Below are 25,803 nucleotides of genomic sequence, written 5' to 3' on the forward strand. Positions count from 1 at the left end.
CCCTTTCCTTTCCTTTAGAGCTTACATAGGTAAAGAACTCTTCGCTGTTTTTCTTTCCATCCTTTGCCAAAGATTTCTCATAATCTGCCTTTGCCTGGCTAATCTTCTTTGTGACTTGGTTACAGACCAGCTTATATCTATCATACGCTTCCATTTCACCCATTAATTTATATGTATCCCATGGAAACATATAAATTAATTTATATGGATCATTAATATGTAACATTTATGTAACATTAATTTATATGTAACATATAAATTAATGGGCGAAATGGAAGCCTATGACAGATATAAGCTGGTCTGCAACCAAGTCACAAAGGAGATTACGAGAAATCTTTGGCAAAGGATCCAAACAAAAACAGCAAAGAGTTCTTTACCTATGTAAACTCTAAAAGCAATGGGATGAATCAGTTTTTTCTTCTCTGCCATACGTCTCATTAGTCCATCTGACATCCATTTAGGCCTAAACCTAGAACAATATTTCTTAGTTGGTATGCAAAGCCTAGTAGCATTCATGATAAATTCTTTGAATACTTCCCATTTTGAATTTGCTGTTGGTAATATCATCAGTTGGTCCCACCGTATAGAATTTAAATACTGTCTCAGACCACAGTAGTCGCCTTTACGAAAGAAAAAACCCTTCCCCCTACCCCTGATGGTAGTTGGTTGGTGGAACAGACTTTCATCCCTTGTCGTGGAAGTTGATAGCCTAAATAAGTTTAAGGCTCAACTGGACAGGTATTTTGAACGAACAGAGGGGTGAAATGGGAGTTTTTTTTTTTTTTTTTTTTTGGCTGATGCTGCATAAGCTTGCTTTCTTGCATCAAATGCCTCTACTAATGCTAATGTTACCTCTTCGAGTAAATTCCACTTCAGTAAACTGTGATCACTGGCACCTAGGGGTTCATTTATCTGCAGATTCTTAATGCATGAAGGAATCACTACTGATAATCAGATCAAGGGTATTACTCCCTCTAGTTGCCTCCCGAACATGCTGATGTATAAAACAATCATCCAAAAAATCCACAAAAGCCTTGCTAGTGTGTGAGTGACCAACCCACAAATTCCAGTCAATATGTTATATCCCGAAATAGATAGCGATAGCTTAGTATAGTATATAATATTATCAATTAATCAGTAAAATTTATTAATCTTGTTAAACTTCATTGTCAATTAAATTGTACTTTTTTAACTAAATACACGTAACGACTTAGATTTTACAAATGTAACATAATTAATTAATACATAACTTGATATGGAAGTTATATGACTGAACTCGGAGATAATACTCGATACCGAAAAAAATATATATATAGATATATAGTGTTATAACTGCGTTGAGATACAATTTTATTTAAATTGAATCAAAATCATGACTCAAACCAGGACAGCAAAGCAAAAGGCTCAAACTAATAGGAGTACTGTGGCTCAGGGGAGAACTGAGGGAAGCAATTACCTTCTGAATCACAGCCTTTTAAAATTTACTGCTTGCTTGATGTTTGGAGCAATCAGGTACGAGACATGATATTGCCAAGGGGAATGTCTTTGTGTGTGCACGATGTAAGAAGTGTGAGGAAATGAGGCGACAACTCAGCATTGTCATGGGTCTATATGAGAGCTTGAAGGACAGGGTGGATGCCCTCGAAGGATCTAAATTGAAGGGCCCATCAAGCTCTCAGCTGCCCACATCAACGCCAGAGCTTGAACTTGATCATCACGCAAAACAGTGGTAACCACCAAGGCAGAATGCACTGGTCGCACAATAACTAGTAGTTGTTGGTGACTCTATTGTCAGGGAAACGGGGAACATGGTGTATATAAAAAGGATAGGTGGGACAGGACCAGGGTATGTCTGCCAGGGGCAAAGGTTGATGACGTTGAAGAGCAGATATCATCTTTTAAGGGCACAAAAGGTGATACTATTGTACACGTTGGCACTAATGGTATTATGAGTAGGAGACTGGTGGAATTGCTTAACAAGTACAGGTCACTGTTGAAAAAAAGCCGTGAATTAGGGTTGAATTTGAAAGTGTCTGCAATTCTGCCCAGACATGATATGATGGAGTATACGATGAGAGCCTTGTTGATCAATTCGGCCCTGCAAAGACAGTGCAAGGCTCAAGGGGTAGAATTTTTTCAGCCTGCTCTGTACTTGTTAACATGAGAGACTGCTTCTACAGGGAGGGGATACACTTAAATAGAAAGGGTGCAAGCATATTTGCTGATGCTATCAAGGCAGTGTTAGGTGGGTTGCAAAACTGCTAGCTTGGGGGGATACAAGGACTAATAGATTAACAGTAGCCACTGGCAGACGTGAAAGTGATTCTTACACTGCTTCTATTGGAATGAGCAGCAGCCAGGAAAACAAGATGCAGTGTATTTCAGAGACTGCTGGGAGTCATTGCAGTACAAGTAAACATGTGGATTGTGTTATTGTAGTTACGAATAGGAACAGATGTATGTATACTTGCATATACACCAATGCTAGGAGTTTGGTAAATAAATTTGATGAATTTTAGGTATTGCTCAAAACATCAAAGGATAGACAGGATAGGAAGGGAGGAGGGGTTATGCTATTACTAGTTAAGAAACACAAAATTCAAACAAGTGAAACCAGTAGACATTGCTAGACAGTGCAGTATCGAGTCAGTTTGGTGTGACATAAGCATTGGGAGATCAAAATTGAGAATAGGAGTGTGGGCTAATGACTCTGATGAGTATAATAAGAAATTGTACAGGGAAATAGAGTGGGCGAGTAAATCAGTAAGTCTTATAAAGGGGGATTTTAATTTCCCAGATATTGACTGTAATTTGTGGTTTGGACACTCACACACTAGCAAAGCTTTTGTGTATTAATTGGATGATTGTTTTCTACATCAGCATGTTCAGGAGGCAATTGATCTGATTATCAATACTGATTTCGTGCATTAAGAATCTGCAGATAAAGGAACCACTAGGTGGAAGTGATCACAGTGTGCTGAAGTGGAATTTACTCAAAGAGGTAACTACCATCAGGGGTAAAGGGAAGGGTTTTTGCTTTTGTAAAGGCGACTATGGTGGTACCAACTGATGATGATACCAAATTGTGGAAGCAAATTCGAAATGGGAACCATCCAAAGAATTTATCTTGGAAGCTACTAGGCTTTACATACCAACTAAAAAATATTGTTCAAGGTTTAGGCCTAAATGGATGTCAGAAGAACTAATGAGACATATGGCAGAGAAGAAAAATGCATGGGATACATATAAATTAATGGGTGACATGGAAGTCTATGATAGTATTAGCTGGTCAACCAAGTCACAAAGGAGTTTAGGCAGGCAAAGTTAGATTATGAGAAATCTTTGGCAAAGGATGCAAAGAAAAACAGCAAAGAGTTCTTCACCTATGTAAACTCTAAAAGGAAAGGGATGAATCAGATTGGTCTGCTGGATATTGATGGTTCAACTGTCGATGATCCTGTTGGTGGCTAATAAACTAAATGAGTATTTTTGCATCTACACTCACTCATGAGGAGTTATTCAGGGAGGGGAATGCCAGAGGTGATTCAAACTCACGCAGTGAGCTGGATGATTTTGTAATAACTGATAGGAAAATGGAGGAGAAATTGTTGAAAATAAACATAAAAAATGCACCCGGGGTGGATGGGATCTATCCAGTTATATTAAAGGAAGCAGCAAAGGAAGTAAGCAAACCCGTAGCCATAATATCAGAGCTTCTTTGGACTCAGTGGAAGAAACCATATACTGGACATGTGCAAATGTGACCCCAATTCACACAGGAGGATCAAAGAGCGACACAAGTAATTATAGACGTGTTAGTTTAACTTTTGTTCCAGGAAATTTAGTGGAAGCACTGGTAAAAGGACTGCAGGATCATCTAGACAACACTTCAATTATAGCTCGGACACAGCATGGTTTTGTTAAGGGGAAACCATGGTCTTGCCTGACCAATTTGATTGGATACTATGATGCAGTCACAAAAGAACTGGATGCAGGGAATAACTTTGATATTATATATTTGGATCTTAGAAAGGCTTTTGATACTGTTGCACATGGAAGACTGCTGCACAAATTGGAGCAGTGTGGCATTGGAGGCAAATAGCTGCTAGGGAAAAAGGGATGGTTGAGGGGGAGAAGACTGAGTGGTAATCAATGGTCACTGCTCATCGTGGACTAATGTTATTAGTGAAGTCCCTCAGGGTTCAGCGTTGGGTACATTCTTTTTTTCTGTATTTATAAATGATATTGATGATGGTATATCAAGCTTAACGTCCAAGTTTGCAGATGATACGAAGGTTGGCAGGGTTATTAATGACACTAATGACAGTACGCTTCTCAAACAGGATCTGGAAAGTTGAGCAGATGGGCTGAGCGGTGGCAAATGAAGTTTAACATTGACAAACGTAAAGTACTACATATGGGAAGCAGTAACCCCAGAGTAATGTATCAACTCTGTGGTACTACAGCGACAGTGGTAGAGAACGAAAAAGACCTGGGAGTAATTGTGCAGGCAGATATGAAGTTTTCTGAGCAGTGCAGATGGTCTGCAAGAGTAGCTGATGGTGTCTTGTGAATGATATACAGGAATTTTTCTAGCAGGGATAAGGAGGTGATTATCACCTTGTATAAGGCAATGGTCAGGCCACACCTTTAGTACTGTATACAGGTCTGGAGGCCTCATTTTAAGAAGAATGTAGAGCTGTTGGAATGAGTACAGAGAAGGGCAACAAGATTAGTGAATGGAAGAAAGGGTTGCTTTTACGAAGAAAGGCTTAAGTTTTGCAAATTACAGTGTCTGGAGACTAGGTTTGAGCATGCTCAACGCTGATGGGAATCTTCTTCTTGCTCAGGATAATCGCCTGAGAGGGCATAAATTCAAATTGAGGAAAGACAGATGTAGGATAGATGTGCGGAAGTTTGTCTTTAGCCAACGGATAGTTGGTTGGTGGAACGGACTTCCATCCCTTGTCGTGGAAGTTGATAGCTTAAATAAATTTAAGGATGAGCTGGACAGATATTTGGAATGAACGGAGGGGTGAAATGGGAGAGTTTTTTTGTTTTTTTTGTGATGCTGCATAAGCTTGCTTTCATGCATCATATACCTCTACTAAATGCTAATATCTAGGAAAATAAAATCCACCATGATGAAACTCTCTGATTTACTGGCCCCCTCTTTCCCTGGACAGGTTCCTATTATACTCATCAGAGTCATTAAGCCTATAACACACTCCTATTCTCAATTTTGATCTCCGAATGCTTACCTCACACCAAACTGACTCGACACTGCACTATCCAGCAATGACAACTGGCTTCTCTTCCTTAGATTTAATGTGTTTCTTTACTAATAGCATAACCCCTCCTCCCTTCCTATTCTGTCTATCATTCCTGTACACATTGTACTCCCCAAATTCCAGTTCTGCATTCCTTATATCTGCGTGACACGATGTCTCTGATATCCCAATGAATTCTGCCTTTGATGTTTTTAGCAATACCTCTATTTCATCAAATTTATTTACCAAACTGCTAGCATTGGTGTATATGCAAGTATACACGCACCTGTTGCTATTCTTAGCTACCCTAACACAACGCATGTGTTTACTTGTACCGCAATGACTCCAGCAGTCTCTGAAATACCCTGCATCTTGTTTTCCATGCTGCTGCTCATTCCAGTAGAAGCAGTGCAAGAATCACTTTCACCTCTGCCAGTGGCTACTGTGAATCTAAGAGTCCTTGTATCCCCCCAGGCTAGCAGTTTTCCGACCCACCTAACACTGCCTCGATAGCATCAGCAAATATTCTTGACCCTTTCTATTTAAGTGAATCCCATCCTTTTAGAAGCAGTCTCTCCTGTTAACAAGTACAGACCAGGCTGAAAAAAATTCTATCCCTTGAGCCTTGAACAATCTTTCCAAGGCTGAATTGGGCCTGGAAAGATTATACAAGTATAAGATGAGAGCCGACAAGGCTCTCATCATATACTTGTACAATCCCTAATTCACAGCTTTTTTTCAACAGTGACCTGTACTTGTTAAGTAATTCCACCGGTCTCCTGCTCTTAATATCATTAGTGTCAATGTGTACAACAATATCTCCTATTGTGCCCTTAAAAGATGATATCCACTGTACAACGTAGTAGTAGTAGTAGTGGCTTGTGATGCAAGAAAGCAAGTGCATATGCAGCATCAGCCAAAAAAAAAAAAAAAAAAAATCACACCATTCTCTCCAAATGCCTGTCCAGTTCGTTCTTAAATTTATTTAACCTATCAACTTCCACAACGACAGATGGAAGTTTGTTCCAGCAATTAACCAACTGCTGGCTAAAGGCAAACTTCCACACATCTATTCTACATCTGTCTTTTCTTAATTTGAATTTATGCCCCCTTAGGTTCGTAATCTGAACAAGTGGAAGAATCCCATCAGAATTCAGTGTGCTCAACTCATTCAAGGCCTTATACACCTCAATCAGATCAGAATCCCATCAGAATTCAGTGTGCTCAACTCATTCAAGGCCTTATACACCTCAATCAGATCAGAATCCCATCAGAATTCAGTGTGCTCGACTCATTCAAGGCCTTATACACCTCAATTCAGATGTTTTCTTCTTTTAGATAACTACGTCCTCGCTTGAATACGGCAAGTAGTTGTTAGGACCACTGCAAAATTTCCTCCATTTGTACAGTTTCTTTTCCACTTTTCCTCAATCTGGCTTTTTCTTCTTAAGGTGAACATTTCATCTTCATTTCTTATGTTTATAACTTTTCCATCTTCAAGCACTATAGCATTTATTTTATTTGAAAACATCTTAATTAAGTTGACAGTATCACCCATGAGATAAAAGTCCTGACATTTATCTGCCAGTCTAAAACATTTTCATAGAAGAGTTTGAGTCTGTAGTTACCTTCTTGTAACTACCTCATCTCTTCAGTACCGTGAGCAGCCTCATTGATCTGCCACAAAATTACTCTCCAACAAGTTCCCAGATCTGGTATACAGGTAACCCTCATATAACACAGTTATTAGGTTCCTAAAAGATGTCGTGTTGTGCAAAACCATGTTATACGGGACTAAGAAAATGTACAAAGGGGGTTACGTTCGAAAAGCTAACAAAATTACACCATTCTAGATTTTGTGTATCGTATGGAATGAAGCATTTTTGATGCTCCCTTTTGAACTTTGGGCTCTTTTCATTCAAGAATCTGCATTCAAAAAATAAGATTTCTAATTACTCAGCTAACGTTATGCCTTCCCCTACACTTTTTAGTATAAAATTTGGAAGTTTCAAATTTTCATCTGTGCTATCATCCTCTGAATTGATTTGGTTTTACCTCCAATGCCATCTGCACCAAATGCGTTATGCCGGCCTCTTTTTCTACCTGTAATTCTTGAATGCCTTCAGTAATCATTTTTTTTTTTTTAGGAGCATCGCCGACTAATCCCATGTTACTCTGTGTTTATTGTCTATAAATTGTGTGTCCTGAGGTCAATTTTCTGTTTTGCTGGACAAAAAAACCTAAGTTTCCGGGAGAAAAAAAAACCATGCTACAATGGTTCTTTCTCCCGGAATCCTCCCTTCATTGACGGGATTCAAACTCAGATCTTTTCCATGTGGTGTGGGGAGGAGAGCGATTCTGTCAACTGTGCTACCCACGAGGTCTTCAGTAGTCACATCATCAAAACCTTCCCTCCTACCAACGTAGAAAGTTCTGCAATCATACCGATTCCATTTTCTGCTGGTTCAACCATATTTCCTGAATGAACTGACTCTGGCCATAATTTTTCTACAAGCATTTAAAGTTGATGGTTTTACTTCTTTCAGCGATAAAGCTATGATTCTGATACAGTCCACAATTGAGAAATGTTTCCATGCCTCCATTACTTCAATAGATTCGGAATAAATTTTTTCCAAAATCCATTGTTAACGATTTTCTGATGGAACGAGTTTTAAAGGTGGATATAATGCTTTGATTTAATGGCTGAATGAAAGTTGTATTAACCTAGTACAACTGTGGTAGTAGGAACATAACTTCAATGTTTGGATGACTTAAATCTTTTGGATGGCCTGGTGTGCTACCTTATAGTAATAAAACTTTGAAATCTAGATTTTTCCACAAGTTCAATAGCACAGAGCGTAACATGGAGATTTTCCAACAAAATAAAATACAGGGCTTTCTCAATTTTTTTTTTTTTTTTTTTTTTGACTAGCGAATCAACAGTGGGGGATTCAAAAAAGAGTGGAAATGCTGAAAAATGACATCCAATTAATCCCAACACAAAAGCTCAAAAATACCCTGTTATACGAGGATTACCAAAATTGTCTAACCGTGTTAGAGCAGGACAGTGTTGTAGAAGTACTGTGTAATACAGGGGGTTTTTGCCTATAGTCTAATTCAAATCAAACTTCAGAATAAGCAATCAATTAAGCCAAGGACCCTCAGTACGCAATCTACATTGTCTCTCTCTGCAAAAAATTTCAAAAAGCTGTTAATCTATTGAAAGACAAGGTTGCCATAACTGATATTCAGACAGTCCATTTCCACTGTAAAAACAGCATTATATCCTGTTGCACTTATAATGTCTACCTGTATTGATGTTAGATCAGATTATAAGGTTCAATTCATAATACCAACTTGTACAAACACAGTAGGTAAACTTCCCTTTTAGTAATCGATAGTGTAGGTTTCCTTGTATTATCTATTTCAGTAAGTTCAATTTCAGTGAATTCTCAGTTAAACATGGGTCCTGGTTTCCCAAGCATTATACTCAGTATGTGTTTCTTCTTCACAAGTCCATTTTTGGAAAGTTCCACAAGAAGGATCGGAGAAAGCGATCTACATCTTCTCCCTCCACAACACACAATTCCTTGATACTGATGATCAATAGTAATTCTATGCTGTTAAAGCTGATATTCAGCCAATCCATTTCCTCTGAAGAAACGAGCCAACCCATTCCCAAAGAAATTATAACCTGTTAACCCAAAAATGTTCTCCTGTAATGGTGTAAGTCCAGATATAGACAGAATCAATATATAGCACTCAACTGCAGCACGGTAGATATGCTTCCCTTGTAGAAATCTATAGAGTTCATTTGCTTTGCATTATCAGTTTCAAATTCAATTTCAATGAGTTCTCAGTTACCTTAAGTCCTGGTTTCTAATCTGTATACTATGTCAATAAGACTGCTTCACAGGTCCAATAACTTTCAAATTTCGAATGTTTGAATATTTTTTTGTTCAAAATCATCATTACTGGAATCCCATTCCTTAGAATTGGGTCTAAGAAATAGCAGTAAGTGCAGTAAGTTTAAAGTATATAGATCTGCTAGAATTTAAAAAGGAAGGCTCTTAAAGCATGTGCTTAATTACTTTCCAAATTGATGCCTGTTGTGCACTTGAGGGTGCACAGTGGATTCCAGTAAGATAACAGTCAAAATATACATTACAGTTAAGGTTACAAGTCCAGAAAACAATCAACAGTTCTTCACAATACCATATTTAAGCAAAATTAAGTCATATGGGATCGTTTTTTGTTCATGTTCCCTGAGGAACCAGGGACCTCAGCTGAAGACTCTTTTTAAAGACATTAAAAGCAGTCTTGCAAAATTCTGAAACTGCCGGTATTCTATATAAGAACACTGACATTTTTTCCGATAATTCTGTAACCAGACTCAATAGTGTGTGCCTGAATTGTACATATTCTGGGAAATGCGGGAGAACATGTTCTCAGGTCTCAAAAACCACGACAAGTACAATGAGTAGCCCTCAAGGAGCCATGCCCCATTAGCAAATAGGAGGTATACATTTTAGGCGTGAACCATAAATTTATACCTGGAGATGCTAAGTAATCAGCTTGTTGTATGCATCTCTTTGTGGTTGGGCCATATTGGCTCTCATCCCATCTTCGTTGCCATATTCCTCTTGGCTCTCTCCAAATGCTAACCTTTTCATGTTTTATATCATTTGCAGGGTCAGATGTTATGCCATGCACAGTAATCAATAGGCCCTTTAGTTTGTACAGCATTCCACAATGTGTAATGCACAGATCTAAGGGATCACTCCTAAGACTTGTAGGACACTCTTTGAAATGGTTCTAGGAATATTAAGTATCATCAGTAATACGGATCTCTGCAAAGAAATTAACTTAGTTTTCATCTTTACTTTGATAACGTTTTGACCAGACACTAGCTGCATAGGGTACCACAGGCAGGAAAATTGTTTTATTGTATAATAATAAAGTTTTCTTAGTCAGGTATCAATCTTTCCTAGAGATCCTGACCACCGATTCAGTAAAATTCCAAATTTTGTTCTTTAATTTAGAAACATGTGGCTGGAAACATCCTATCACCTAAAAGAACACCTAGATATTTTGTCTGAGGTACATAAGGTATCTCTATATTATTGAGTTGAATCCTAGGAGGTCTGTTATAATTAAAATGATTGCCACAAGTCATAGGTTGCCTTGCTTTGAGAAATTTTCAATTTGTTAGTATTGGCTCAGGATAACAAATTATTGATAATAGGTTGCATCTTCTCTTCAAGAATTTTTTTTGTGACCTTCCTTTAACAGTCACCACCACCACCACCAGGTCATCAGTGTAAGCAATTTTGAGTACATTCTGATGTGTTCTTAAGAGCCATTGATCCAGGATGACATTCCAGAGGAAAGGCCCCAACACGAACCCTGGGGGCATCCTCTGTAAATCTGTTAGTTAGATGCTTAGCACTAACCTTGATTGAACGCTCACAAAAATAAGACCGTAAGACTTTGTTGACACAATCATTGCAATATGCAGAACTCAAGGACCCAAGAGTGCTCTCCCACCACAAAGAGTCTTAAGTTCCCTCGAAGTCCACAAACAGGGCCAGGACATACTTGGATGCAGAGTTTTGTTCAAAAGAAGTCCGAGTTGTTGATCTTCCTTTTTTAAAACCAAACTGAAATTTAGAACACAGTTGTTTTTGAAGCTTTCAAGAAGTTTTTGAATTCTTAGGGCCAAACATCTCTCGAAGAGCTTTCCTAAGTTCGCAAGCAAGCAACAAGATAGATCTATAAGCATGGGGATCAGATGTTGGTTTCCCCAGCTTGAAGGATTTTTAAGTCAAAAATTTGACTATAATTAGGTTCTCAATTAGATCTATCTTGGGACATTTCTTACTATTTAGTTTTCCAACAGCAGATCCAAGATCCAAAAGAGTGAACGGTTCAATGTATGTAGGACCTTGATATATATTTCATTACTTTGCCTTATCTCCTGTTGTTCCTGTGTGTCAAGTTCAGGGGTATCTTTAGGAAAAAGATTAGAGAATTAAGTGAATTAACAGAAGTCTTTCGCTAATCAACCCCCTAGCTAAATGTGCCTTGCAGAGCTTGGATTGCTATTATTTTCACATGTGATGCAGTTAGCAGGGTAGCAAACATTCTGCACCAGACTCTCTTGTAAGACACTGTCACAGAAGATACCAAAGGTTGCTTACCATGCTCCTGTTGAATTAAGGTTATTGTTCTCATTATAATATTGAATCTTTAGCCTATGACAGGTCTCCTAATCATAGCTCTGCTCCACCACTTGTACATCCAGAAGGAATGGAGAGCCATCCCTTACACAGAGGAGGTCAGGTTTTCTAAGTCCCTCCTCTGATACCAAGGTTCCTAATGCACCTCCCATCCTTTGTGATAGAATCTATTTTCAATAATATTTACTATGGCGTAGTGTCTTTAAACTCGCACCCAGTGTGTTCTATGGCATCATTGTGCGATGTGGGCAAGAGACTGTAGCAAAACACCCAGTCTTGCACCTTCTATCCGTACCTCATCCTCTAGATGTTCTGGATGGGATAGGTAGGACATTGATCCTGGTTTTAATCAGGTCAATGAATGCATGGCTGGCTAAAAGTTTGGTACCTATCCCCCCACCTACCAATGCTGGGGGTGTACTTTGCATGATTCTTTAAGGCCACAGCCATCAAAGCACATGTGTAAGAGATGACACCACCGCTCCTTCACGGATGTCCTAGTTTCAAGCCTTACACTTTCATCTATAAATAGTTTAACTCCAAGTAATTCTTGCTGGATAGATGGAATTTCTGCAAGAGATCTTATTAAGATGAAGATGAGTCCTGCAGCCCTTCGAGACCCTTTCTTTTTTCATCAGGGAAACAATCCATCTTAACGACGGGATACCAAGTCCCCCATCAGTTATATCCACATAAAAGTACAGTTATCAGATCCTTCAGAAGGCGCAACCATTGCTTGACAGTTGTTATTCTCCCCAGAACTAAACGATGGTAAAACTTAGGTAAAAGTAAGTCCTGAGGATAAACGGCCTCTGCTTGGGGCTTGAGTGGTGATTTTCTAAGCCTTACCAGCAGTCATCCAGGGAGACACTAGGGAGCACCTTACCAAGCCTAACACTTTCATCTATCAATAGTTTATTAACTCCCTGTAATTCTTGCTGGATAGATGGTTGAATTTCCACAAGAGATCTTACTAAAGATGAATGAACACAATGCCAAGGTAAACCCATTTTTTGCCTATCGCGCCAGATGGCAATCTCTGGTCCCCAACTAAACAGCAGCTGCACTCAATCTTCATCATGTTCTCCCTGCTGGATGGTACTAAGGACAAGGTGCATCACTTGTTTAAATTTATTAGCAATCCTCACTTCTGGAAAAAACTACAAGCCCAGTCTAACAGGCATTGTAGGCCTGTAGTAGTGCCAGCTGCCAGGATGAGATCATCAGGAAATGCAAGACTATTCACTATATGAGTATCAATACTAAAGTTAACATGCTTAGGCAAATCACTCAACAACATATCTAAAGCAATGTTAAACAGTAAGGGAGACAAAGGGTCCCCCTGTCTAACTCCTCATGTTGGGTGCAGTCTCAAACCTCATGCTATAGTAATAACAATCCTGCAGTCTGCAAATATAACTTATAAAGGACTCTGGAAATTTCTTCTTGTGAAGTGCCCCTGAAATAGTTTGATAATGCTATTTCAGGGGCACTTTCTGTCATGGGTCAAAAATAATCAGTCATTATTCTGTTAGTCAAAATTTTGTGAAAAGTTCAAGTAACACTGGGGACTAACACTATTACAAGTAACACTAGTAATAGTGTCAAAATCTGAGGGATTAACTGATGCTGATTTCTTAGGCACAAATATAGTGTATGCATCATACAATCGACCTTGGCAGATAATCAGACCACAGAAATATATAGAAGAGATCAATAAGAATTTTTTTTCTCAATTTTATTCTCACATGATACTAAGTACATATATTATTAAAATTTCATTATTTTATTTCATTACACAAATTTTATTAAATTACTAAGTTTTAAAATTACTTTTTTTTTTCTCAAAAGTACAGAAGAAGACTTACCACAGCTAATATTGTTGGATTACATCCAACAATGAAAGGAAGACTACGAAAACCTGTCACCCGGTGAGCTATTCGAACAGGAAGTTCTTTGTGAAGGTATTGTGCACTTCTCTAAGGAACATAAAAATTACAATTGTTAACAAGTTCAAACAACCTACTTCAAGTGACAGTCTATTAAAATGCAACAATGTGGTAATAAATATTGCTAATGACAATTCAGTTTCTTTCCATTATTTTATAAGGAATAATAATTTATAAAAAACATATTTGTCTCTGTATAATTAACCCTTAAACATACAATAGACTAGCAAACTTACTGGAGAATCAGACAATCCGACATGTAATAATAATAAGCATATCTTGTTGAAATTAAATACAATAGCTATTGCTTAATGATGTAAGAGAATGCTTACCTTAAAGTAGATCTGCCAGCTTTGGTTCATTAATAATACTATACCATATTATACTATACTACCAGAAAAGCAGGCAACACCAGCAAGTTTCATAACAGGCATGATTATTGGTGCAGTGGGAGCATCCGTAATGATAACATAGAAACAACCCATACTGATATGTATGAGGAATTTATATTGGGTGGCTCTCACAACTAGGAAAAACTTGTAGCAACAGGCACAAATCAGTTTGAAAGAAAGTACTCCACAATCAAGGCTAAATTTCGTGGCTATTATGTTAAGCAAATATTAAAAGGTAACACTACTTAATGAATATATATATACACTTAATAATTAAATTAAATACACTAATACTACACTAATATACTAAATAAAATACACTAATACTACACTAATATACTAAATAAAATACACTAATATACTAACTAAAATATACTAAATAATGACTAATTTCATTGCTCCAAAGGAGGTTCCAAACAACCAATTAACCACATTCAGAAACAACAGATCATACACTAAGAGCAACAGATCATACTAAGAGCAACAGATCATACTTTAGATAGCCATTTCATGTGAGTTTTTGTAAAATTACTCATACAGACAGTATGGGCCACATATGATTTAAATCTTGAAGACAATTTCATGCCATTATTACTTTAATAATACTGAAATAATGTCATATACAACATTTAAATGAATTGTCCAAACTGGGTGGTAATTTACTTCTCAGTAAATTGCATCTCTTCTCAATAACCTGTTGTGCGTGTGTGTGTGTGTGTGTGTGTGTGTGTGTGTGTGTGTGTGTGTGTGTGTGTGTGTGTGTGTGTGTGTGTGTGTTATTTTAATATGGCATGTTTCTATTTTGCAATGTAGCTACCACAGCACACCTGACAATCAATTCATTAATGATATTAACAGAAATTTAAAATTAAAAAACTTTTGATATTTTTTTAATTAATTTTTTTTTAAATCCAATTTTAATGTAGCTTCATTTATTTTTTTAATTTTTTTGTGTGTGTGAAATTAAAAGATGGATAAAACAGTTTTTGCAAAAGAAGAAATGCTTAGTCACTGACAGACAGAGAAATGGAGAAGGGTTCAAAAAGAATTTAATATTAATTGTAAATAGAGAGTTCAGATATTCATGTTTTAGAGTGCTGTCAATGATATGCAGGATTTTTGCCAGCAGGAGCAAAAAGATGATTATCCCAGTGTATAATGAAATGGTAAACCACTTCTGAAATGGAAGAATCTCATTTTAGGAAGGACACAGATATATTGGAAAAGGTACAGAGAAGAGCAATAAGATTGGTTTGAAGCACCAAAGGATATTCTTACTAAGAAAGACTGGGGTTCTGTAAATTGAATTCTATAGAAACTAGGTAACTGTGTGTAGTGACTGAATTGAAATTTACAAGGGTCTAAAAGAGAATTAAGTAAACTAAGTGCAGATTGCATCTTTATCATTTTCTGAACTGAAACACATAAGGGAGTATAAATTTAAATTGGAGAATAACAAACTGGTTACACAAAATGTGTTGAAATTAAAATTCAGCCTAAAGAATATGGTTTAAATAAATTTAAAAAAGGTTTGGACATATTATTGGAAGGAATAAGGAAATGAAGGTTTTTTTTTTTTTTTTTTGGTCTGCGCTGTATATGCTTTGCTTCCTTCATCATGTTGCCAATACTAACTTTCAAAAATTAAATACATGAAATTATACATGGCTGACCAAGTTAAAGTAACACTTTTACCATATGTGAATTTCCTATTAAATACAACAAGATAAATAAGCTGAACAATACCAAAAGAAAATTAAACTGACCAGCAAGCGCTGATACGCACCTAGAGAAGTATAACAAAGGGTGAAAAGAAAGTGGACATGGAAGAGTCCAAATGGATTAACAACTAATGAAATCGACTTCATCCTCACTAACAGAAGATATATCGTGAATGATGTGCTTGTCCTGAATAAGGACAATGTTCCAACAAAAAGAAGAGGAGAAAGAGCAGTATGTACTGGAATTTAAGAACAAGTTTGAGCTTCTGCAGACAACTAGAGGTAAAAAGAAATCCAAAGAAGAAAAAAAATAGTCGAGAAACACTTGTCATGATGAACCGAAGACGACAAATGAAGAGAAAGATAAACACTGACAAGAATAAAATTGAGTATACTGAGTTATACAAAGCCATTAGAAAGTGACTCAGAGAGGACATAAGAAGATTTAACACAAGAAATGTAGAATAAGCATTAAGGGAAAACAAAGGACTTAAATCAGCTGCCATGAGCAGTAATACAGAAAGACAAATAATACTGAAACTGAAGAATAGCGATGGTGTACTTATAAATAGCAGAGAAGGCATAATTCAAATAGCAGAAGACTACTATAGAGAATTATACACGAAGCGAGGGAATGATGCTAGCAGTGGGGAAGATGGATTGCAAATTAGCAACACACACACGACATACCTGATATCCTTCTTGATGAGGTAGAACAGGCGTTGAAGAAAATGAAGAATCAGAAAGCCCCAGGGGAAGATGAAGTTACTGTAGAATTGTTAAAATTGGTTAAAATTGTGCCATAACACAGAAACTGGCAAGACTTCACAAAATGCATTAGAAAAGCCATGACAACCAAGGAGTGGATTAATGCAATCATAGTTTTGCTTCATAAGAAAGGAGATAAATCAGAAATTGGAAATTATAGACTAATTAGCTTGTTATCCCACATCTACAAGTTGTTCACAAGGGTCATTATTAACAGATTACAAAGAATACTTGATGAGAATCAACAGAAAGAGCAAACTGGCTTTAGGACAGGATTCTCAACTATGGTTCACCTTCACATAATGAAGCTAATGGAGAAAGAAAATGAATATAAACACCATTAAGCCTGGCATTTGTGGATTATGAAAAGGCATTTGACTCCATACAGCATAAGGCAATGTTTCAGGCACTAGAAAGACAAGGTATAGATACCAGCGGGTGGTTAATTGCTGGAACAAACTTCCATCTGTCATGGAAGTTGATAGGTTGAATAAATTTAAGGAGGAACTGGACAGGCATTTGGAGGGAATGGTGTGATTTTTTTTTTGGCTGATGCTGCATAAGCTCATACATTTGCTTTCTTGCATCACATGCCACTACTACTATTACTACTACCCCATATATTATGATTTTGAAGACAATACATGAAAACGTTACCTCCTTTATTAGACTAGACAAAAACAGTAGAAAATTTAAAATCAAGAAAGGAGTTCAACAAGGAGACACAATATCTCCGAAGCTGTTTACTGCTGCCATTGAGAAAGCTTTCAGAAGATTAGACTTGTCACAGAAAGGAGTTAATGTGAATGAAGAGTACATAAACCATTTACAATTTGCAGATGACACTGTGGTCATAAGCCATGATCCCAAAGAATTAGAGGAAAATCTTAATCAGTTATGCACAGTTAGTAAGGATTTTGGACTAAAAATGAATACGGCTAAAATAAAAGTAATAATGAACAAGAATGCCGCAAAAAGGGACATAATTATTGAAGAAGCAGTAATTGAAAAGGTGGAGTCATATACTTATCTGGGACAAGTTATTAGCTGTAATAATGATAAATGGCTGCAAGTCAAGAGAAGAATAAATTTTGGATGGATAGCATTCAGGAAATATAGTCACATACTGAAGAGCAATATACCAGTTTGTCTGAAATGTAAAATAATGAACCAATGTATACTCCCCACCATGACTTATGGAAGTGAAACTTGGGCACTCACCAAAAGAATGGAAGAGAAGCTGAGAATTACACAGCGAAGAATAGAATGAATTATATTGGGAATCAGACTGTTAGATAAGAAGAGAAACACATGGATTAGGCAGCAAACTCAAGTAAAGGACATTCTTATCAAAACTAAAGAACTAAAATGGTCTTGGGCAGGACACATAGCTCGAAGACATGATGACAGATGGACTAAGAAAATAACAGAATGGTACCCAAGAGGAGCTAAAAGGAAACCTGGAAGACAAAGATAGAGATGGATAGATGAAATTCATGAGTTTGTAGGTAGGGTCATTGCACAAAACAGAAGGAACTGGAAAGTTGCTGGAGAGGCCTTCATCCTGCAGTGGATTGAAAATGGCTGATGATGATGATGAAAAGCATAGAATCCTACATCAAGTGGTGCAACTGCAGTCAGAATGATGCATGAACTGGACTCCACACCCATACACAACTTGTGTTTCAGGGAAATTAATGGAGGCACTGGTTAAAGAAGCATTGCAAGATCATCTAGACAAGACATCAGTCATAGCTCGGACACAGCATGGGTTTATTAAGGGAAAGTCTTGTCTGACCAATTTGATTGGATACTATGATGTGGTCACAAAGTAACTGCTGACCTTCGTATCGTCTGCAAACTTGGACATTAAGCCTGATTATACCATCATCAATATCATTAATAAATACAGTCCCCCAGGGTTCAGTGGTGGGTCTGATGTTTCCTTAATGTCCAAGTTTGCAGATGATACGAAGGTCAGCAGGGATGTTAATGATAGTATGCTGCTGCAACATAATCTAAAAAAGTTGAGCAGATGGGCTGAGAGGTGGCAACTGAAGTTTAACATTGACAAATGCAAAGTACTGCATATAGTAAGCAGTAACCCCAGAATAACGTATGAATTGTGTGAGACCACACTGACAGTGGTAGAGAATGAAAAGGACCTGGGGTAATTGTGCAGGCAAATATGAAGTTTTCTTTGCTCATGGTGTCTTGTCAATGATACATAGGAATTTTTCTAGCCACAATAAGGAAGTGATTATCCCCTTGTATATATGGCAATGGTCAGGCCACACCTTGAGTACTGTATACAGGTCTGGAGGCTTCATTTTAAAAAGGATGTAGAGCTGCTGAAATGAGTAAAGAGAAGGGCAACAAGATTAGTGAAGGGAACAAAGGGTTACTCTTAGAAAGAAAGGCTTAAGTTTTGCAAATTACAGTGTCTGGAGACTAGGCACCTGCAAGGTGACTGATTGAGGTGTATAAAGCCTTGAATGGTTTGAGCATGCTCAATGCTGATGGTATTCTTTCTCTTGCTCAGAATAATCACCTGAGAGGATATAAATTCAAATTGAGGAAATACAGTTGTAGGATAGATGTGCAGAAATTTGCATTTAGCCAGCGGGTGGTTGATTGCTGGAACAAAACTTCGATTTGTCATTGTAGAAGATGATAGCTTAAATACACCGATGAGCCAAAATATTTGACCACCTACCTAATATGATGTTGGTATTCCATGTGCAACCAAAACAGCTCATACTCAACAAGGCATGGATGCTACAAGATTTGTAAATGTGTCTTGTGGGATCTGGTACCAATGCGTAACAAGCAGATCCTTTAACTCCGGTAAGGTCCGTGGTGGAGATGCCGCAGATCGGAGCTGCTGTTCCAACACAAACCACAGGTGCTCGATGGGATTGATGTCTGAGGAATTTGAGGAACCTGGAAGTCTTCGTCATGTTCTGAGAATCAGTCTTGAACAAACCAGGCGGAGTGGCATGGCACATTATCCTGCTGAAAGAGGGCACTACCAGAGGGGAAGACCGTCGCCATGAAAGGGTGTACCTGTTCAGTAATAATGTTTAGGTAGGTGGTAGACAGGGAAGCGACTCAGTTTTGGGTTCCTCATTTACTGAAGGATTAAATTTGGGAGGATCGTTGGAGGCACCCATGGTATACTCGGCTGTATCTAGGATGAGAAAGGCCCTTACAGAGTTTGTCAACTGATTCCAGCAAAATTACAAAAACAGATTCAAATCACATCTATGGTCTGTGGACGGACTTGGAGGCTGTAGCCACAGCACTACTCATAGATAATGAACGCCTGAAAGTTCGTCCAGCGGAGCTTGAGATTCGTGCTGGACACTTTGAAAACGATTTAGAACTAGGAGTTTGGCTCCTAGTTCTAAATCGTTTGCAGACATTGTCAAGGGAGGCTCTTCTAAAGTCAATGAACCATATGTATTGGAATCCCCAGAGGGTCAGGAGAGCTCTGGCAGGCCTGTTCGGAGGGTCCCTGGAGGTCAATCCGATCCAAATAATATTGTCATCTTTCGTCCTTCTGAGGGCTCTGAGATTGCCTCGAACCAGGATGTGAAATCTACTGTGACGGAGGCGATCGACAAGGAACATAAAAATATGAAGATCAAAAACATTCGACTTTTAAGAAACAAAGCAGTTTTAATTGAGACAACTTGTCAGGATGATGCCAGTAAAATATCTGACACTCTATCTTTAAAGCAGGCAGGATTGTCTGTTGAGAAGCCTAAATTTTCGAACGCAACCATTCTGATTTATGGAGTCCCCAAAGAGCTTACTAAAGAAGACATCTTGGAGGATTTATTTTATAAAAACTTCCAGGATTATAACATTACTCAAGAAGATGTAAACCAGGGAGTTTCCTTTAGGTTTAATTCGGGATCACGCTCTCAGGTAACAAATTGGATTATCGGATTTACTCCACGTCTATACAAATGTTTATTTAATAATGACAGGATTTTTCTGGGCTTTGGATCACATCGCTTCCGAAAATTTACAGTAGTTAATAAGTGCTTTCGTTGTCTTGGGTATGGTCACTCTTCTCAGACATTCTCACAATTCGGTGTCCTGTGGTCATTGTGCTAACAGTGGTCATATTTATGCTGAATGTCCTAACAAGGACAGTTCCCCTCAATGTATTAACTGCAAAAGGAGAGGTCGAGGTTGTGATCACTCAGTACGAGACAGCGAATATCCAGAGTACATTAGAGCTGTGGAAATGACGGACAGGAGAACTTACAATGAATAGGAAAAATAATCTGGAATTTACCACAGATAATTTTGCAAATCAAAAGTGTCTAAAAATTTTACAGATTAACGCACAAAGGTCTAGAGTTGTGGCTGACGGAATCCGAGTGGCTGCTATTGAAAAGTGCTTTGATTTGGTGTGCATTCAGGAGCCATATTATTCTGTTCAAGTGGGAGGACTTGTCTTTAAAGTCATTGGATATCCAACTTCATGTAGAGTGGTTGCTGCTTCGGATGCCCCTCCCAAGTCTGTGATAGTGGTATTCAATCAGGATATTGTATTGACCGCCGTTACTGGGGAGTGTTCCGCGAACGTTGTTTGTGTTTCAGTGTCATTGATGGAATTTTCCTTTTGCCTGGTTTCTGCATATTGCTCTCTGCGGAAGATTTTCAAGTTTCATTACATCATATAGATAAAATTTGCTCGAGGTTTGCGGAGCGTGGATTGATTCTGGCGGCTGATTTGAATGCTAAATCTGGTTTTTGGCACAGCGGGGTGGTAGATTCTCGGGGTTCTCTCTTGGAGGATATGATTTTGCTACATAATCTCAGTGTTCAGAATCTACCTGGTAAACCTTATACATTTTCTACATGCAATGGAGAGTCAAACATTGATGTAACTCTTGTTTCCTCGGGGTATGATGGGAGGATTCTGAGTTGGGATGTAAATCCGGACATGGTAAACAGCGATCATAACGCTATTTCGTTTTATGTTGCCCCTGAGCCAGTACAAAGGAATTTTAGTACTGGAAATTTAAAAAGATTTTCTATGGACAAGATAAACTGGGAAAAATTTGGAAATTACTTGAAATCTATTTACAATGATGACAATGCAATATCTTTGAACGATTTTAACGCTGAGGAATTGGTAGCTCATGTTGAATATCATCTTTATCGGGCAACGCTACAATTAGAAAACAATTTAGAGTGGCCCCGGTTCCTTGGTGGTCTCCGGTTTTGACTGAGCGAAGATCTCAGGTAAACAGAGCCAGGAGAGTGCTGCAGCAAAGTAGACATTTGTCAGTGGAGGATGTACAATTGCTCAGTGAAAATTATAAATCATTGCGTAGAGAGTACCATAGGGAAATCGTCCGTGCTAAGATTGAGAGTTGGCAGAGTCTGGTCAAAGAGGTGGGTAATTCAGATCCTTGGGGACTGATTTATAGAATATCTCGTGATAAACTTCTACATGGAGAAATTTATAACATTGTTGTGGCCAATGGGGAGGAAACTGACAACTGGTATGATACCGTTGAGCACATCGTCAGGGAACTTTTTCCCGAGGATAGGTCAGAGTTGGACACAGAAGATCAATCTACAATCCGGCTGGATAATGCTGAGTATGTCGGTTCGCCGGAAATATGTCTTTTTTCCCTCCTGGAACTTGGAGTAGCCATTGCTAAATTGAATGTTAAGAAATGCCCAGGTCTTGACTTGATAGAAAACAAAGTTTTGATAAAATGTTTTGACCTTTGTCCGCATATATTGTTAAAAATGTATAACAAATGTTTGATCGAGAGAAAGTTTCCGAGATCTTGGAAGATTGCTCTGCTTAAGATCCTGCATAAGCCTGGTAAGCCTAAGGGGGCTCCTCGATCATACAGACCTATTTCTCTTTTGGCTAATCTTGGCAAGTTGTTTGAAAGGTTGCTGGCTCCTCGAATTGTTGATATGCTGAATGAAGGTCATGTTACCTCGGATTGTCAATTTGGTTTTAAACGGGGTCACTCAACTGAGGAAGCTATTTTGACATTAATCAATTACATAAAATCCTCTCCTGAGAAGTATGTCTTGGTTGTGTTTGTGGACTTTGAGGGTGCTTTTGATTCTGTGTGGTGGAAGAGTGTTAACATCCTTAAGAATGTCTCAATGTGACAAATACATATATGGAGTAATTCATTCTTACTTCTGTGATAGGCTGGTGAGGGTCTGTGCAAAACATCTGATGTTTGGAAAATGTATCAGTTGAGGGTGCCCGCAGAGATCTGTTTTGGGTCCTATATTTTGGAACACAGTTTTAGATCAGTGGCTGAATAGGCCTAGTGCCTCAAGATGCCTGCAGGTGGCGTACGCGGATGACCTGGTTGTTGGAGTTCCTGGTGGGTCTAGATTGATGCTGGAGCAGAGAATACGAGATGTTCTGGAGGACCTTTCTGAGTGGGCCTCCTTAAACAAATTAAAAATTTCATCTAAGAAAACTAACTTCATGGTGTTTAAAAAACATTTTGATTATAACCGTCCGCCCAGAGTATTGTTAAATGGAAGACAAATTCCTTTTGTGTCTAGCACTAAATACCTAGGAGTTATTCTGGATGATAGGTTGGGATTCCATTTGCATGTATCACACCTCAATGATAAAATCAAGAAATTCACGTCTTCGGTGATTAGAATCTCCAAAAAAGAATAGGGACTTAACAAACGATGTCACTGTATTACAAAACTATCTTCTTGCCAATTGTTGCTTATGCGGCTGGTGTGTGGTCAGGATCAGTGATTAAAGTAAAAATAAAAAACAAACTCATGTCATTACAAAGATCTATGTTGTTGGCCCTATTGCATGCCCCGAGGACGGTATCTACGGCTGCGCTACAGGTAAATGCTGGATCTATTCCTCTTGATCTCTACATTGCATATCGTGGAATGTTATATGCTATGAGAAAGGAAATCCCTGCTAATTATTTGGACATTTCCATCAACTGGATGCCAGTGTTAAGGAGGAGAAACTTAGAATCTGGAATGAACTAATAGAGATTTGGAGGAATCGGTGGATTTTGTCGGAGGTGGGAGTAATAACTAGGAATGTTATTCCTGCTGCGGACTTTGCTACTTCTAAAACAGTTTCGTCATGGTTTTGTCCTTCAATGTTCACCAACTATGTGCTGACAGGACATGGGTCCTTTCGAGACAAATTATGTTTATGGGGTCTGGAGCCAGATCCGTGGTGTTCTTGTGGTGAGGCGGAAACTTGGCTGATTGCCCATTTTATAATGTTGAGAGGCGTCGTCTTTTCGAACTGATTCCCGATCTAGCTGAAAACAACATGCATGAGTTTGTGAACGGAGTGTCTAATTTTCAGGCATTGCAGGTTTTTACTGCTGCAGTGTTCTCTAAGAGATCAATTATAAGGAACCTATCAGAAAATGAACTGGCAGTGATGTTGGGAGTTTTGCTTGATTGCATCTGGACTTGGGAGCCTCAGACCTGGAAGCTTAATGTCAATAGTATTGAACTTTCTCTTTTGGGTGTAGAAACAGGTTAATGTTTCTAAGTGTTATTGTTAAGTTAATGTCATTCTAAGTGTATGTATTTGCTATTTACATGTAAATATTTGTATAATGTTGCTTTTGTCTCAACAAGTATACATTGTTCTTAGTTGGAAATTTTATTATTTTATTATTTTTTTTTTCGCTGGCCTCCAAGTTTGGGCAGCCTTGGGGGCAGGATTGTTGGCACCTATCAGTATAGCACTACTTCCGGTAGATGCGGGATTTGTGCATTACAGCACACTCCGAGAATGGTTGATCCAGGTGTTGGTTAATCCCTGGTGGCGAAATGGCCTGAAATAACACTCTTTTTCAGGCTGTTTTGCAGACGTTCTGAGATTTTACAGGAGTAAAAGGTGGAGATGGGTTTATGTCTAGGAGCCACCCTTCTTATCAGGACACACACAATCAAATGTACAGAAAGACTACAGTATATATAAGAGTATGTATATAAAATCTGTATATAAATATTGTATATAAATTGATTAATGTATATTAGAGAATGTATATACAGTTGTGTGTTAATAAAAAAAAAAAAAGGTGGTAGACATCAGAGTGTCCGGCACATGAATGACTGGACCAGGGTATCCCAGCAGAACATCGCTCAAAGCATGACAAGTCGTCACCAGCTTGTTTTGGTCCCATTGTGCATCCAGGTGCCATCACTTCCCCAGGTAAACGACGCACAAGTACCCGGCCATCCACATGGTGCAACAGGAAATGCGATTCATTGGACAGATGACCTTCTTCCAATCACCTTGAGTGATTGCAAGAAGGTCGAGAAGATGGCTGACACAAGTAATTATAGATCTGTGAGTTTAACTTCTGTTCTAGGAAAATTAATGGAGATACTGGTTAAAGAAGCATTGCAGGATCATCTAGACAAGACTTTGGTTATAGCTCGGACATGGCATGGTTTTGTTAAGGGAAAGTCTTGCCTAACCAATTTGATTGGATACTATGATGCAGTCACAAAAGAACTGGATGCAGGGAATAACTTTGATATTATATACTTGGATCTTAGAAAGGCTTTTGATACTGTTGCACATGGAAGACTGCTGCACAAATTGTTGCAGTGTGGCATTGGAGGCAAATTTCTGCTATGGATAAAGGGATGGTTGAGAGGGAGAAGAGAGAGAATGGTAATCAATGGACACTGCTCATTGTGGACTAATGTTATTAGTCGAGTCCCTCAGGGTTCAGTGTTGGGTCCATTGTTGTTTTCTGTATTTATAAATGATACTGATGATGGTATATCAGGCTTAATGTCAACGTTTGTAGATGATGCAAAGGTTGGCAGGGTTGTTAATGACAGCAATGGCAGTGTGCTAGAGCAACAGGATCTAGATAATTTGGGCAGATGGGCTAAGAAGTGGCAACTGAAGTTTAACCTTGACAAATGCAAAGTACTGCATATGGGTAGAAGTAACCCCAGAGAAATGTACCAACTGTGTGGTACTACACTTAAGGTGGCAGAAAATGAAAAAGACTTGGGAGTAATTGTGCAGTCAGATATGAAGTTTTCTGAGCAATTCAGACAGGCTGCCAGGGCAGGTCATGGGGTTTTGTCAATGATATATAGGAATTTTGCTAGCAGGGAGAAGGAGGTGATTCTCTCTCTGTATAAGGCAATGGTCAGCCACACCTTGAGTACTGCATACAGGTCTGGAGGCCTCATTTTAGGAAGGATGTAGATATACTTGAGCGTGTACAGAGAAGGGCAACAAGATTGGTGAGGGGAATGAAGGGATCCTCTTACCAAGAGAGGCTTAAGTTCTGCAAATTACAGTGGCTGGAGACTAGGCACCTGCACAGTAATCTGATTGAGGTGTATAAGACCTTGAATGGGTTGAGCACGCTGAATTCTGATGGGATTCTTCCACTTGTTCAGATTAAGAACCTAAGGGGACATAA

The 25,803-nt window shown here is 38.4% G+C and overlaps 1 protein-coding gene across 1 annotated transcript in view; it reads right to left on the minus strand.

The window, feature by feature from the left end:
• LOC150085132 (branched-chain alpha-ketoacid dehydrogenase kinase-like) overlaps positions 1-25,803 on the minus strand; it is a 275,984-nt gene that overhangs the window by 163,987 nt on the left and 86,194 nt on the right. The window contains exon 4 of the mRNA XM_090373887.1: positions 13,378-13,488. Within this exon, the coding sequence (XP_090230013.1) occupies positions 13,378-13,488 (111 nt within the window). The remainder of the gene's footprint in view (positions 1-13,377; positions 13,489-25,803) is intronic.

Source organism: Mastigoproctus giganteus, chromosome 5 (assembly GCF_048544385.1).
Source record: "Mastigoproctus giganteus isolate SK-2022 chromosome 5, ASM4854438v1, whole genome shotgun sequence".
NCBI classification, from domain to species: domain Eukaryota; kingdom Metazoa; phylum Arthropoda; class Arachnida; order Uropygi; family Thelyphonidae; genus Mastigoproctus; species Mastigoproctus giganteus.